Source organism: Azolla caroliniana, unplaced genomic scaffold (assembly GCF_043228905.1).
Source record: "Azolla caroliniana isolate FFs.n. ecotype wild unplaced genomic scaffold, voAzoCaro1.0.p SCAF_1, whole genome shotgun sequence".
Classification (NCBI taxonomy): Eukaryota; Viridiplantae; Streptophyta; class Polypodiopsida; order Salviniales; family Salviniaceae; genus Azolla; species Azolla caroliniana.
In genome coordinates this window covers 7,954,059-7,971,165 of record NW_028230436.1, presented here as the reverse complement: position 1 = coordinate 7,971,165, position 17,107 = coordinate 7,954,059, and the positions used below count along the sequence as shown (strand labels likewise).

Here is a 17,107-nt window from a genome sequence, read left to right as displayed (position 1 = left end):
GGCCTTTTCCCTCCTAATGAGTTCTATCGTTCGTTGATTTCAAATTCTATGTAGCGACAACCATTGTATAACATGAAATCTACTATTCTCTAACAAATCCCTCTCACATGAACATGATAATGTATTCTCACTAATTACTCCTATTGCACGACTAATTGATACCTTGAGAACTTTTCGCTTTGCTTTTCCACTCGTGCCATTTCTTGTTTTTATTTTTCTTGTTAAATGAGATTGCTTATTTTGTATCTCCACCTATCTACTCCTTATGTCTACTCCCTTCCTATGGGAGTAGTTGCTAATTATAAAATAACACAATTCGAGCCTACTACATTGATGGACCAAAAGAAGCACAAATTTAACATTTTTCAAGAGCATTTGGATTTCCCAAGTATATGGTTTTGAAGACAATATCAATTGAAAACATGTCACTTGCCTTGTTATTGTATTCATGTTTTGGGAATGGGAATCAATTGCGATTTTTATTCCTTTGACTCAATGTTACTTAAAATAACATGCAATATCATGGTAGTAATGTCTCCCCATGACTGTGATAATGTCGTGTAAAACAATATCATAATGTTGTCCTAATAACAACTCGTGTGTGATTTTTGGACCATTTCCTTGCGATCGTCATAGGGAAGAGTTGTATGAAGATTAATCTCAATCATTTGATCAAAGTAGAAAGTAACTTTTACAAATAAGTCCATATGCAAAAGAAAAGTATTTCAACATCAAGTGTCATAGTTCACTAATTGATTCAATCATAAGTTATTTTGAACCATGTTTCAACACTCAATAATGTGTGTTTCACTTGAACCTTCCTCGTCTTTTGAATAAATGGTGATGGGCATGATCATATGATGAGACATTATGCGAGTAACAACCACGTCTCGCTTTATGAATTGGGACATTCATTAGTTTGAATATATGATATCTAAGGGTGAGGAGTTTAGGGTAACTCAAATATTAAATTTCCATTCTTTCAATAGTAAGACCATAATATGGATCTCTATTTGTGACATGTTGTCATTGAGCAAGCAATGTCAAGAAATGAAGTAAAATAAATCCAAGTTATGCATTTTGTACACTTTTGTCGTGTTGATATCCTCAAGTTTCAACCTCAACTCTATGGATCACCATAAGTCAATACTAGTTCTTCACCATGAATTAAAAAGTATGGAGGGCTCATGCTCTTAAATTTGGACCTGCTCTTCATGTGTGTAACTTAATTGGATTTGTCACTATGTAACCTTTCTCCCCATACAAGATTTTTAATCACCAAAAGATGTATGTTCTTGTTGAGAATAAAGGTATGTTGGACATGTAGGCTCCCATTCACTAGTCGTTGATTCTCAAGAATAACACAAACTCCTTAGCAATAACCTCCTACCTTTCGTCAAACCAACTGATCCTTCAACACGGCTTCCCTCAAGGTGATTGCAATGTATCATCACAGATTGAATTCCATAAGTTGATTTAATCAGTGTCGTCAATATATAATAATAACAATATACGGAGGAACAAGGCCATAACAAAGGAAGACATGGCGATGAGATCTAGGGAGGGGTGGGGGGTGGGGGTGACTTCAAAATACCGGCCGAACTAAATGGGAAAGACCATCCTAAAGTGGTAGGTGTAGGCTCTGAGAATGGAGATGTGCCCGTAGGCATGGAACACATCAAGCAGGCCAACACCCATGGATGCACCAACGAGAGACAGAGAACAAGAATGACAAATAGATGTGTTCGCATCTCCAGGATGTAATCGGGTCCTCCTCCTCGGCCGCTTTCTCTCTGGTACTCAATGCGGCCCACACAATCGAATACATATGTACATACATACTCCTCGTGTTCACGGTCCACATACACACACACACACACACACACACACATAGAGTTGATGGATATGATCGGTCAGCCTCCTGGGGACCACCGGCTGTCTCCGGTCGTGCCAGGAACATGCCCCAATCATGCGTTCCCACTCTCTGTAGCTCTTTTCATCTCTCTATAATTTCCTCTCTCTAGACATTTTGTTGTTCTTGCCCCCCCCCCCCCCCCCCCAAATCTTCTTAAATGGCGCCTTTCTGCTTCCACTCTAGGGTTTTCTGCTATCACGTTTGCTTTTTCTCTCCTATCGCCATCGCTATATTCTTCTTTCTTCCCCCTTTTTCCAGTTCTTCAATTTGCCCCACGCGAGAATCAATCAGTGCTCTTCTCCCAATTCATTCTCTTGACAAAAAACTCATCCAGGTTCATAATATCACCCTTGATCTCTCTTTGTCTGTCTCTGTTAATCTACACTTCATAATCAAGCTGGGAGCTGATGCTCATTGTTATTAATTAGTTTTATTTTATTTTATTGGATTATGGATCATGATTATTACTATTTTATTCGTCTCTAAATTGATATGCATGTGTGTTCATGATCTGTTTTATTATTATTTTTATTTCTTAAAATTTTCTATGTGTTAAAATCACGCTTAGTTTAGGTTGGATTAATGATATCTTTTAATGATCAATGATATATGCTTTCCCTCAAATTTTATGTTAATACTGTATGGTCATATTGATTTATTTCATTGTAAATATTGATGAGAATTGTTATTTCTGTATAAATTCTATCTTTCGATCATGAAAATGTTCTTTTTTGTTTTCTTTTTATTTAGAATGATTTTCTTCTCTGTTTATTGTTACTGAGAAGTTGGGCTGTGAAATTGCTTATTAGATTCTGTGATTTTCTCTGTTGATAATCTTTTTAGGTTCGTGTAAGAATCTGTTTTTGTATAGCAATATATATATATATGTGTGTGTGTGTGTGTGTGTGTGTGTGTGTGTGTGTGTATCTATATCTATATCTATATATATCTATATATAGATATATGTATACATATGTATATATACATATACATGTATGTATGTACGTATGTATGTATGTATCTGTGTGTTAATGTTTGATTTCATTTGTTTAGGTTGGGTTGTGATTGGTTACTATGTAACTGTTTAATCTTTTCATTTTAATATCTGTTTTTGTTTATATAACAAAAAAAGTTTTTTTTTCTTCCAAACAAAAATTTAGTTCTGCAATCCATGACGTTGCTTGATCCTAAATCCAGTAGATACATATTGGTTTTATTACTTTGTTAAATGCAGGTAACCTGAAGGAGTTGAAAGGAGAAGGTTATTACATATAGGGCATCAACATTGAATACACTATGTTCTCTACCAAGGACCTCCAAGTGTACAAGGATGGTTTAAAGAAGCCATTAGTAAAGGCGTCGGAGAAGCCTACAGGGAGCCCTTATAATCTACTAAGATCACCGTACACATCGCCCAGAAAACAACCAACATCTATGCCACCATTGAAACCACCACCTTCGCCACGGAAAGATCACTCCATCTTACTGTCAACGAAACCACCTCCGTCACCACGTAAGGAAGTTATGTTAATCTCAAAACCTCCCCCATCACCAAGATCAAGGCCCAATCCTAATCATGAGGATACATCTCAGATAATGATGAAGGAAGTTACTAGAACACCTTTGTCTGTTGTTCATAAAGGTTCAAATGTTAGCGTTAGGGATCGGCATATTGGACGTCCTCCCAATATTATTAGCAAGTATCAAGGTGATAATGGTGGTATGAGAAGCACATCGGTGAGCCCAAAAAATCTACCTACATCACCAAACTGTGGCCCAGAAGATGGGTTATTTATTAGAACACAATCTCTTCAAAATCCCAAACACCATGGTGATGATGATGATGATAAACATGAGGATGAGGGCGATTCATTAATGTCCATCAAAATAAGAGTGAAACCGAGACGTGTGATTGAATCTCCCAGATCAGGTTCTAGGCCACCGATCGAGCCAAATGCCTCAGGAAGCGTGAAAGGGTCATCTCCAACAACATACTCAAGTGATGGAAGCCAATGCCAGATGAATCGTCGGTACGATCAAAGGAGTACGACATTAGACATCCCAAAAAGAAACTATTCGAAATCTCCGAAGCATGGCGTTAATAACCTGTATCAAAGGAAACTATCAATGGACTCAAGAAGCTCAAGTAAGGGATTGCCAGTTCCGAGCGCCTCACTATGTATTGAATGTACGAGGGCAACATCTGAAGGAGCAGTTTGCTTCATTGGGAATGATGGTAAGGTCTCAGCGTGCACTACGAGGCTTGGTTTAAGGTTGTGTAAAAACCCGAATTGTGCAGCCCATAATCCCGAGTATTTAGCTGTCATAGCCAATGCCCCTAAGAAGTATCTTGTTTCAAAAAGGCATAATATACTCAAAGCCCAAGTTGGGCCTAAATTTCAAAAAAGTCATGGAGAAAATGATGATGGCAACAAAATGGTGGCTGAAAAAGAGCAATCTAGTGATCAATTTAGCCATATCAGTTCCACTATGGAAGATTTCAACTCCAATATTGATGATGATGATGACTTACTTAATGGTGTTAATGTGGATTATCCTAATAGTGATGGCGATATGAGTTTTCTTGATGGTGCTGAATTAGGTGCATTGAACCTACATGTAGCACAAGAAAATGAACAAGGAGGAGGAGGAAGAGAAGGGGGAGGTGGTAATGAGCAAGATGGTGATTCTTCAAGGGATATAGAAATAGATGTAGTCAATACGCAAGCTATAAATGAGGGGCAGACAAATTTAGTAATGAATCAAGCTAAAGATGGGGGGCATGGTATGGATGACAACTCTGAGTTTTGTGAACCGGAGAGTAAGGATGAGGCAATGTCTCACGATGTGAATGGGGATGCAGAAATATCTCAAACTTGTCGGAATGATGAGGGTGGAATGAATGGGAATGGAGAATATCATGGTGATAAGAATCTGTGTCATGGTGATAAGAATCTGTGTCATGGTGATGTCAAGCCTCATGAAGGTGGAATATCTAATGGGGACGATGATAAGATTTCATGTCAGGACGATGTTGACATTTGTGAAAATGCTGATGATGATTCCGACATTCTTGATAATGTTAATAATGGCGATGGTGTTGATGTTCCTGAGCAAGATGATTTGAATGAACATCCTCTTAGTCATCATCATACCAATGATAGTAATAGTAAGAGTGCCAAGGAGAGGATACGTCGGTCCACTGGCGGCAAAATTGAGATGGTCGTCCAGAGCCCCGAGACTGTGAAACTCCGAAAACAAGAAACGCGAGTGGGAAAACTTAGCGAAGAATGGCTGCCCAACCATGCCATAGAAGAGGTGGTTAGTAAGCTTGCTCCTGAAGGACCAAAAAAGGTGAAGATTTTGGTGGAAGCTTTTGAGACCATATTAATCTCTCATACTGATGTTGCAAATAATGCTATAATTCCCTAAAGGAAAATAATGTCGAGATAAACCATCCAACTGATGAAAGAAAAATGTGTAGCGATATAAAACAATTTGTCAGAAACAAGTTTTCAATCATCTTTAAACGTTGTTGATAATATCATGTGGCTTTGACTGATATTGGATGAATCAACAGAAAATTTGCAACATGGATTAAAATATTTTACAATTACGTATAGACATCCAAAACATGATATATTTACATGCTGGATCAAGAAATATCCTTCTGACATATGTGGGAATGGGAAAAATCTCAAATAAACGTTTAACGATCCAACAAGGCAGAACATGTCTATATATATCGAGGAAGCAAAATCTGTTATAGACAAAAGCAATATGTGTTAAAGTGTGTTTGGGGCAGAACATGTCTATATATATCGAGGAAGCAAAATCTGTTATAGACAAAAGCAATATGTGTTAAAGTGTGTTTGGTTGGAAGGCACACATAACCCTGCACATGTCTACATTATCAGTCTATGCTGGTTGGTGTACTCAAGCAAGTTGAAAAAGAAGACCAGGGAGCACATTTTCAGATACCACATTTCATATATTATATGCACCATTAGGCTATCATGGTTCACTAAGCAAGTTGAATAACAGGACAGTTTTGAATCCACACCTATTCATGCACTTGTGAGCAGATACACAGGTACACCCCAGGTCTATGATGGATGGTTAGTGTATGCAAGAAAAATGAAAACAAAACTATAATTTTGCACTCCCTTGTTTACCTAACTCAAAACTATCTTACAATCCAGATGGATGGCTTAGTTAGTTATGGGTGGTGAAATCTCTTGGATGGCCTAGTTAATCATGGAGATTGAGGGATTTCTCTAGTTTTTTGCGAATTGCATCCTCTCACTCTTTTTTTATGAATGCCTACATCAGACATTTGTGGGGGACATACTTCTTCTATGTGCCGATTTAAATACCATTCCTTGGACCTCTTCATTGGGAATTCGTTAGAAATCCATCTAAATGTTATAAGAAAAGAATTATTTCAAAGTTTAAGCTGCTGCAGATGGCCATATGACATGATCAATCAGTGAAAAACACTCATGAAGACAGAATTAGCATAAAAACAGACAAGATTAGTATCAACGAACTAAGTTAAATTATGGGCAAAATATATATTTGTATTTATAATTAACGGGGTTACGTTTTTCTTAAAAGCTTCTTTAATTGTGGGAATTTGGAAAGAATATATGGGGGCATCTGCATCCCAATTGTATTGATTTATTATACAAATAAGGGAGCCTACAATAAGAATTTTCAAGCTATTTCTTTGTATCCCAAAATTTTGGGAGAATATATTGAAATTGGAATGGCTTTTAAATGTCAGTATCAATGTATATATGGTTCACTGCAAATTTGGCTTGTTTTTTTTTAAAGTGCGACCAAGTATGAGTTATCTTTAAATTAGGACATTATCCCTTGGAATTAGTTATCTTGTTCATAATTTGGCTTTAATTGGTCGCCTTCTTCTTCGACTGTGTCGAGCTTGGGCATCCACGAATTCCCGCGCTCGATGAGTTGCTCAATGTAGCGAGATAGTGCATCCTTAGAATCTTCACAGACATTGAAGGGATGAGATGCATCTAACAGCAATGTATTCGAGTTTCCAAACACAATGGTGGAGGAACAAGGCAAGTTCATGGTGATATCAGGGCCCATCATGCCAAGCAATCGAGACGCATCATCGGTGCCAGAGTCAATGGAGACGTGGAACCGTAGAGATGTGTCGGTGTCGGTGTCTGAGTCTCGGCTGGTGGTGATATCGCAGGACCATATGTTGAAAGAAGCAGATGATGATGATTCAGAGGGAGGAGGGAGAGCTTGATGATGAGATGATTCAGAGGCGGGAAGCGGAAAAACCTGCCGGCGGTGACAAGGCCTATGAGCCTGGGGGGGCCGGGCCGGGGGATCTATTAGTGAGGCGAGGGCATCGAGGTACGACCAAGCGAGCGGCCTTTGGAAGGCGGAGAGCGGGAGGAGGACATATAGATGTCCAGGGGCGAGATGGGCGGCCGGACGAAGCGGGCAAGGCCGGTTCCCGACACGGAGGGACGTGGATTCGCAGAGGAGGAAATTAGGGTTTTGGTCATTGATGTGGGAGACAGGGATGGGGTTAGGGATATCTAAGATGCTCCCATCACCCATGTTCACAACCTTTATTCTTCTTAATTCCTCCAATGTGGTGGTGGGAGATGTTATTGAACAAGAAGAAGGTAATGAGACATTGTCATCATGCCTCTGCCTCTTGAGAATGCTTCTTCTCCTTCTCCTTCTCCTACTTCTACTTAAGGTGGCTGAACTTACAGTTTGGCTGGTTAAAGGTATAGCATGGCAATTGCCCATTTTCTTTACTCTCTCCCCCTTTGTCTTTCCTGTGGTTTTGAAGGATTTACAAGAAAGGGATCTTTATATAGTTCACATATAGAACTTCTCTATGTGGGACATAGTCAACTTACAAATAGTGGTCTTAACATTATCCTATTACATGTGTGTACAAGTTGTTATTCCTTCATCTTCTTCTTTTTGTCATTGTCTGGCTCTCTCTACATACATACATGTGCTTTGTTGTGCCAAGGGACATACAATGTCTAGATATCCTCTTCAAGTAGAAAACAAAAGAAGAAGAAGAAGAAGAAGAAAAAGGGCATCATCACCCACCTTGCTTGTGCAACTGGATATGTGGAAAAAATGAGAGCACTCGCCCAATATTTAAGGATATAAAAAGGAAACTCGACCGTTTAGCTTTTATTGAACACCGATGCAATCGATATCTGTAAAACTAGGTCAAGTCAAACCATGCACTTTTTTGCATGTGCGTATGTCAAATGCACATACAGTTGTTGCGCACAGAAGCATGTTAGAACCAATCAATATGAAAGTGTTTGTCAAGAACAACACAAGCACAAGCAATAGCCACATTTCGTAAAGCACCAAGTTTAATCCACACACGAACATGTTTCCTAGGAATTCTTCACATAGTATTCAAAGTTAGATGTATGCGCTTCTCTTTTGGTCAAATAATGGGTTGGCAACAAGGTTACATGTAGAGAATCAACTATTTCTATGTAGTATGTAGGAAAGAAAGGACATTAGGATTTTTCATATCATTGAACTATGTCATAATTTATAAAGCACGTGAGTGATCAAGATACTTTGTAAGGGAACGTGTATTTTTGTAAAAAGTTTATGTTTGCTCATGTAAAGGTTGTACACACCGGATGATTTGTTACATAATTTAATATTAAATTTACTGAGTTTCATTTGCCAATTCTCTTGCAATTCCAAAATTTCTAGTGAGAGATGAGAAAGCAATTATCACCAAATGACTAATTTTCGAAGATTTTGTAAACTTCCTACTTTAGTTCGAGGAAAGTTTCTCAAATTTTCATCTAATCTTGACAATTGAAATAAAGAGTGACAAGCAATAATTGTCAAAGGTTCATGCGTACATGTTTTAGAGTTTCTTCGAAATCTCTATTTTAATAAGTTCATAAGGTTCCTTATTTTGATTTTTACCCACACATAAAACTTTTACACACCTTGTAAACTCGATAGGAAGGTATCAAGAGAAAGAAATCGCACAAAAGTAATTTGTATGCATTTCAAAAGGGGAAAACTATAGGTTACACGGCTACAATCTGTATCTCACGTTATAAAGTCCACCCCGAACAAATACTTTAATGAGCAAATCAAAATGTCCAGCTTAATAAAAATAACTGTCACACTTTCTAAGCTCAACAAAATTAGAAAATAATTTCTTATACATGCAGACATACATACCTACCTACCTACCTACATACACACAACTCAACAAAATTAGAAAATAATTTCTTATACATACATACCTACCTGCATACATACATACATACATACATTTCCAATCATATAAATCCAAAATTACGTGAATGACAATTTTCATACTTTCCGAAATCATGTGTCAGTATTACGAAACTTATGATTTAATGTCAATACTTCTTGATGATTACACAATAATTAGAAATCCACTCACAAAATATAAATGTAGCACATAAGTCAAAATACGAAATATTTTCGGTTGAGTATCGATGTGAATGAGGAGCATCCCTATAATGGCATGTGATTCCAAAGTTGATCTAGTACTGTAGTACATTTTTTACTTTATGATTTGCAAACTAGAGGTTGGAAATTCTTATTTTTTTTCCGAAAAAAACTCCTTCCATTAGTTATAAAATAATGGGAGAGGATGACCATTGTTGGATGAAGGTTAATCGTTGTCTTTCGACTCCATGCAATTGAGTGACTACATATATGGAAGTAATAGTTAAACAACGAGGATTTCGGAGATGGAAGCGTTTAGCATAGATTGAACATATGCTTGGGTTATAAATATGATCTAATAGCATGTGACCATATGGATAAAGCATAATAAAGTACCATATATTTATTACAATGTGGTCTCCACGTCAAACCTTAGGGATTATTATGGTATCTGCAACAACTATTAAGTGGAAATAGTTAGACTAGTTCAAATAATTTGGTAGTTTGTTGCAAATTGATACAATCTAGCAATCATATTAGTATTTGTTGATTTTGTTCACTAGATTAGAATAGACTATAGGAACATGGAATTTATTATAAACTATATGACTTGTAGAAGGTGATAAACATGTAGTTGTCAATTGATGCAATCTTGGATTGGATAAGTCAAACAATTGCTTTGTAGAAAGACATAAAAGTGTCCCAAACTATGATGAGTGCGTATGGATTAGATGTAGCATGTGATAACATGTGATTTCTAAAGAAGTATGTGCTTTCATTGAGGGCGCAATATGAGCAGATTGATGGAACAAATGATGATTTTGAACTAATGATGTTGAATGTCAGAAAATGTTGGTGTACTACATACATCGATGGCTGCAAAAAATGGAATGGATATGCAATGGCAGTATGTGGTACCCAGATGGTTGTTCCTCCCTCCCATCAGTTGAAAGAGGGGCGTGAATGAGGTGAGATACATAGAGAATAGGCATGTGGGCTATTGAATGCAGATGATATGCATGGAAAGTGGGTGGATAACTAGTAAATAGATATAACCAGGTATAGATCGGCTAGAGACATATGCGAAAGTGTAAGATAAATATGAGATGTCGCCTAGATGTAAGTAGACATCTGGCGGTGAGCTTTTGTACAACCAACACAGGGGAAAAACTTTAAAGGAGCTAAGGATGATACGAAAATTTAGGGAAGGACTACACGAAAAGGGGACTAAAGTTGTGTACAGATGGATATATTTAATTAATGGAGTATATTCTTTTTTGGAAAAGAAAAGAAGTATGTGCTTTCAATGTTTCATATTGGAAGCATTGATTTTATGCACATATGGGCTAAGAAATAGGACAAATTATTATGCACATGGGGATTAGTTAAAGAAATTTAAATAATTGCACTATTCACAAAGGGCAGACATTGACTACGGTGATGGGGATTTAGATAGAAGTGTTGTTGGTTTATGTGCAAATGTATAACTCTTGCCTAATTATTCACATGTGACAAGATACCAATTTGAAATAGATGTTCTATTGATTATGTGTCCTTGTGCATGCTAGAAATATATTTAAAAAAAAAGATACTTGTACCATGGGATAAGGATTAGAAACAAAATTTCCTTCATTATCAACATCTAATCAAATGGGTGGGGATTAGGAGGCGTAATGCCCAAATCAAATTGTACTAAAAAGACATTATTTTGTTTTATATCAACAATTTAAAGTAAGCAAGTTAACAAACAAGACGGTAACTTCAAATGTTTATTGCAATAAAGTGAAATGATAATAAATTTTCAATCCATTGAATTGTGGATCTTGCTTCTAAAATCATGGTGTGCATTGTTCTAGATCAACAAAATTGTTTAGATCGCTAATGATGACTCGAGTACATAATTGACATAGAGGTGTGCCATGTAGGAAACATGTTTGATGTCTAGTTTGCTGAAGTTGACTAGTCAAGTGGAAAGTGGGCGTGAGCGGAACATTTCGTTCAATTATAAAAGAGAACCATGGTTGGTACCTAGGCTGTTATAATATAAGATTCAAGATAGTTCAAGAAAACAATATTGGCTATGTTAGTGCCAAAGAAATATAATTATTATAATTTATATTTTAAGGTATGAAGAATGAGGAGAAGATGAAGAAGAAGAAGAAAAAGAAAAAGAAGAAGATGGTAGGGGTATCAACATGAGCCCAAGAGAGAAGATGGTAAGAGTGGTACACATGGATGGAAGAGTAGAGGATTTCATAAGGTGGTAAGAGTAGAGGAGAATGGCCAACAAGAATTTGAGAAATTCCAAGTGGACCTAGTTTGTGTATAGAAATTAGCGTAGATTTAACCTCCTCAAGCAAGTTATAGTTTAGTCTCCACCCTTGTTTCTGTACGAAGTTCTTACAAATCATGAATTGATAAACGAAGGATATTTTTGGCAATAAATTGAAGTTGGACCCAAGGTTGGGTTTTTACGCATTTAGAAAATTCTCAAATGGTTCGCTCACAAATAACACGAACAAAACCACAATTAGGGTACTTCTGGTGTTGCTTTTGATAAAAAGGTAATAAATCACAAAACACAACTTCAAATTGATAGATTGATAGTGCTATGGAATCATCTTACCAAAATCTTCCATTAACATATCTACCAAAAAATAGAACTACTCAACATAGATTAACTACTCCTCAATGGAGATTAATGATATGGCATCTCCCACAATGTCTAATTTGGAGTTGAGACTTCCTAATGTCATTGATGTAATATTTCTAGGATATACATTCTATTACCACCTCATGGTTTTCAACAACAAGGTATTGTGCATTTCTTAGTAGGTTCTTCATTTGCACCAAAGGATCACCTATCATGAGGTATGGAATCATCCCAACCTCTAACTTGGGCAAACTTCTTTTCATGAAGATATCCACATGTGCATTGGTATAATACATTATAACGCGTAACAATTGAAATATTGTTTATTACTTGTTGATTAATTGTGTGTAATGGACACTTTTCATGATAATATTGTACACATCATTGGACAAGTTCAAGTTTGGCTTCACCAAATGACTAGGGCACTTTGATTGTCTTGACGTAAAGACATGTATTGCACATACTCTCAATATTTTAATATATAACTCATATTTGGAATCATGGTAATTGAGTTTTGTAGTACAAACTACACCATAAGGGCTCAATTGCTTTGACATTACACTCTTGGGCCACTAACTTATTGTACATTTTTGTCTTCCTAAATCCTAACATTGCCTTCTATATCTACTTAGTAAAATATAAACGTCAATTAATTATAAGGCAATTACGTTACGAAAATGTTATCCTCCCTTTCCCTCACAAATATTGTCATTTGACTCTAAAGTTACTTGAACACTTTAAAACTATATGGCATACCTCACCCTCTTCTAGGAATCATCAATTGTTTGGTTGTTGCTTAACCGATTGGGCATTGTCCAAACAAAACCAATTAAACCTTAATCGGTTTGGGAGTTTTCAAACTTGAACCAAACCGATACCTAAACCGGTAAATGTTTTACTGTTGGACAAACCAATTAAGCCTTAAAAAGTTTGGGAATCAATATCGTGATGTGGTGGGCCCGAAGGTGGAAAATGAATAAAAAGGGAGTCAAGCCATAGTTATAAAAGGGGTTCTGCCATAGTTAAGGCCATTGACTTAGTACAATAGGTGTAGAGTTCAAATACTTGCTAGTGTATATTCAGGATATACATTTTGGCATCTTGGCAAAGTATGTAGGATTTTGTTCAATGGTATCCTCCACAAGAAAGGGAATGTGCCAATTCATTACAAATGGAGGTTTTGGCGACATCAAGGTTGTTGAGGTGGGAAGATAAACAATTTCTTAATGCTCAATTTAATCAGATGGTTAGATTGAGTTTGGTAACAATCAAGGATGCTATGTTGGTGTCAGAAAGAAGATTAATGGCCTTTTGAGCTCACAAGATCAACATTTCGTATTCCATGAGGTTATACCTTTATTTGGGATAAGTTGAAAGGAATATTATCCGTATAAGCAATTCATGATTTAGATGGGGGACCTCAAGAACTTGATTGGACATTTGTTCGAAATAGGAGATTGGCTATGATCTCAACAAATGATGCTTATCAAAAGTCAATTGACAAACATAAGTGGATGGAAGAAAGGATTATAAAGGTATGAAGGATAGTATCCCATATAAAAGATGGCATTAGTGTTGCATTTTATATGCAATGTTGAGTATCTCAAATATTGCAATGCTTATGGTGATGTTTAGCAACAACTAAAAACGTTCCACACTTGTGTGTACTACTTAAGTTCGACCGCAAATGATTTAAACAAAGGAAGACTTTATGTTGTTAGATAGGTACTTCCAATGATGTCCCCCGAGAACTTTCATGCATTGCTTACTCTTTTGTGGCCTTAGGGCCCTTTATGGAATCCTTTGTTAGAGAAGTTCTTGAATTTTCCCCTTTGTGGGTTCCCTTCATGGTCTCCCTTCAATGATTCCCCTTTGTGTAATCTCTTCTCGGAATGGATGAGTGCTCATGCAATGAACGAGTGCTTATGGATAAAATCACCACTCATATAATACAGTTTTTTATATTATGGACCCACTTCTATGATCCTCTCTCCCCCTCATTGTTTAGGCAACCCACATTACCTCATTCATGGCCCGAGCTCATGAGCGACATTGCCTTTTGTCATCGTGGCTTTCACTCTCTCATTTATCTCCTTCTCGAACCCTTTAATTCCACCTATTATGCTCCTTTGGTGGGAACCAAGTTACCCTAAAACCAACCCTACATAAGGAATGCCTTCGTGTAATCTCTTCTTGGAATCAATGGGTGCTCATGCAACGGTCGAGTGCTTATGGATCAAACCACTGCTCATATAATGAAGTATTAAATACTATGGACTCGCTTCTATGATACTCTCCCCCCCCATTGTTCAGGCAAAGCCTCATTCATGCCTTGAGATCATGAACAACATTGCCTTTTGCCATCGTGGCATTGACTCTGTCATTTGTCTCCTTCTCGAACCCTTTAATTCCACATTTCATGCTCCTTTGGTGGGAACCAAGTTACCCTAAAACCAACGGGCTAGATATGGAAGAAGTTACATAAAAAGTGTTGCCATACCCACTCTCAAACTCTAACACCAAGAAACCTAAAATTACCCTAAATGGTGAGGAAGAAGAAAACCATCTACCAAAATCTCAAGAAAGAGAAGCTCACAAATCACCTTGCAAAAATGCCAAGAAGCTCTCCCCTCCTTCTGTAATGATAGAAGTAGCCCACCTACTACAATAGATGCCCACCTACCCATTTTACACACATACCAAGATTCATGGTCACCCTTTTTTTTATACAATTTATAACATTAACCATTGGACGATTTACTTTTTGCCTTTTCTTTCATAAACATATACATTTACACTTCGAAATGTTTCTGGTAGTCCCTTTTTTGCATTTTTTTGTTTATTCTACCCTTGAACCCATAGTTGTGTAAAGGGGTGTGCATGACATGCTACTTGAGTGGGACTATGGGAACCTAAATGGAGGGTTTCATGTCGTCAGAGAAGACTTTAAACCCCTTCGTGAGTTGTCTCGTGTAAATTCCCTTTTATGTGAAATAACATTATTGGGATTGAGGAATTGAACCGATTTGATGGCTTGTTGGAGTCAAGGGCTTGCGAGAATCCTCAACTCTAGTGAGCTTGGAGTCGAGGGCTGGTTGGACTCAAAGGCTAGCTAGAGTAGAGGCATGCCATGAGCTTAGGGCTCACTCCATCGGCATTGTGGTTTGATGTCCCTCTCCTTCTCACGAAAGTGATTGAACTGTTAAGAACATAATTAAGGCTAAATGCACCTTATTTGTAAGATAAAACTTGATTAATTCCAAGGCACAATATTATTTTTACAAGAAAATCCTCTTTCGCAAAAAGGGTTTCCAACAATGTTAACAAAATGATCCTTAAGGGGATTACAATAAGTTTTTAAAAAGGTAGGTATGGTTAAGCTATCAGTGAGGATCCAAAGTTTGTGGTCTTTAACAACCCCATCTATGATCAACCACTAACTTTCCTCTTGTTGATGTGGGGTACTCTATGTCACTTTGAGCTTCCTTCCTTGACTAATGAATTGAACTTCATCTTCTTTCCTTGAACATGCCCACCCATTGTCGTGGATATCTGAGTGTACGTGTCGGATCGGTCGGGACCACCGGGGCCTTGAACTAAGGAGACGGAAGGAGAGAGAGAGACAGAGAGACTTCGAATGACTAATTGGCTCGGTTGTTGGTTCTCCTAACCGAGCGCACGGGCTCACAAACTTGTATCCGGTCCGGTATAGTCGTCGGTTTCCAAAAATGGATCACACATGCCCTCTAACATGACGATTAAACGGAGCACGGATGCGAGAACGACACCACCAAGGGACAAAAACAGACGAGGGGATGCAAACCCAGAAGAGTTGAATACAACAATACCAATAATATTAGATTAGACAGTGAAATACAATTGGTCTCGGCCGACGACAGATCTTCGACCTCCAAACACACACACACTCAGAAACAATGAGCCTCCAAAAAAACAATGGGTCCCCTTAACGGTCTTCCCCCCTCCCTTTTTATAGATCCAAGGAGAGGAGGACCGATGTTACATCAGCCGTTAAGACAACCTCTGTCATCGATTCTCACCTCGTTTTCCTCCCCAAGCACACTCTTTATTCCTCTCTTTTCGTGGGACATTAAAGTACCTAACTACATTCTACCTTGTACTTATTAATACTATACCTATTTACATTATTTTTATACAAAGACCGAATTCATGTGCATGTTTACACACCCTCGTTCACACGCATTCGGCGAGATTTCTCCTTGTGGACGGAATTCCCCATGACATTGTTACGATGGCGTAGTGATAGTGAAGAAACCCAAACAAGAAGAGAAGAAGGTGAAGGGGAGGTGGTCCAACTCCACTCCATACTCATTCTCTCATAATCCTAAAGTCAAAGTAGTAGTAGTAGAAGAAGAAATCCTAAAATCAAGAAATATTTGAGCTCCCCAAACCTTCAAACACCAAAATGTCCAACCCCAAAATGAGCTCTCCTCTCCCCTTTTTATAGTAAAAGATGCACCATTCTTCTCATTTAATGCTCACCTACCCTTTTCCCATAAAATAGGTAAAATTCTCATTCCTTGCATTAGTTAAGACTTGAGTGCTACACCCCTATCTATTATTTGTGTGGATGCCCCTCCCTAACATTTGGCTATATACTTTTTATTATTATAAATGACTGTTTTCATTTATAGATATAATGTTTGTGTGGATGTCCCTAACAATCGACATCGGTTCGGGTCGGTTCGAGAGGGTCCGAACCGAACCGAACCGAACCGAACCACGAAATTGAACCAGTAAAAAATTTTCAAACCGTTAAACCAGTAAAACCGTGGTTTCGTGGTTCGGTTTCGATTTTCAGCTTAGGTTAAATTTTAAATTTTTCCCAAAATGTGAGAATATGGCATGAAAATGAAAAGATTATTTAAAAACAAATTTTAAAATAAATAAATAAATTTGTTTTTTAAATTAAAAAAACCGTTAAATCATTTAAATTGCAATTTTTTACCATTGAAACCGAACCGAACCGTTAAACTGTGAAGCCACGGTTTCGCAGTTCGGTTCAAACTGAACCGTTGCCGATT

At 37.5% G+C, this 17,107-nt stretch overlaps 1 protein-coding gene across 2 annotated transcripts; it reads left to right on the top strand.

Annotated features, from left to right (window-relative positions):
- Positions 1 to 2,227: 2,227 nt before the first annotated feature.
- On the top strand, positions 2,228 to 5,975 carry LOC147868771 (uncharacterized). Of its 2 annotated transcripts, XM_087323165.1 has the most exons (4): positions 2,228 to 2,249; positions 3,150 to 4,859; positions 4,902 to 5,705; positions 5,783 to 5,975. In XM_087323165.1, exons 2-3 carry the CDS (start codon positions 3,212 to 3,214, stop codon positions 5,345 to 5,347), a joined length of 2,094 nt encoding a protein of 697 aa, XP_087179291.1. In that variant the 5' UTR covers positions 2,228 to 2,249; positions 3,150 to 3,211; the 3' UTR covers positions 5,348 to 5,705; positions 5,783 to 5,975. The 2 variants fall into 2 exon arrangements, with proteins under 2 accessions (XP_087179291.1, XP_087179283.1); XM_087323157.1 differs by lacking the exon at positions 2,228 to 2,249 and having other exon boundaries at positions 3,015 to 4,859.
- The last annotated feature ends 11,132 nt before the right edge of the window (positions 5,976 to 17,107 follow it).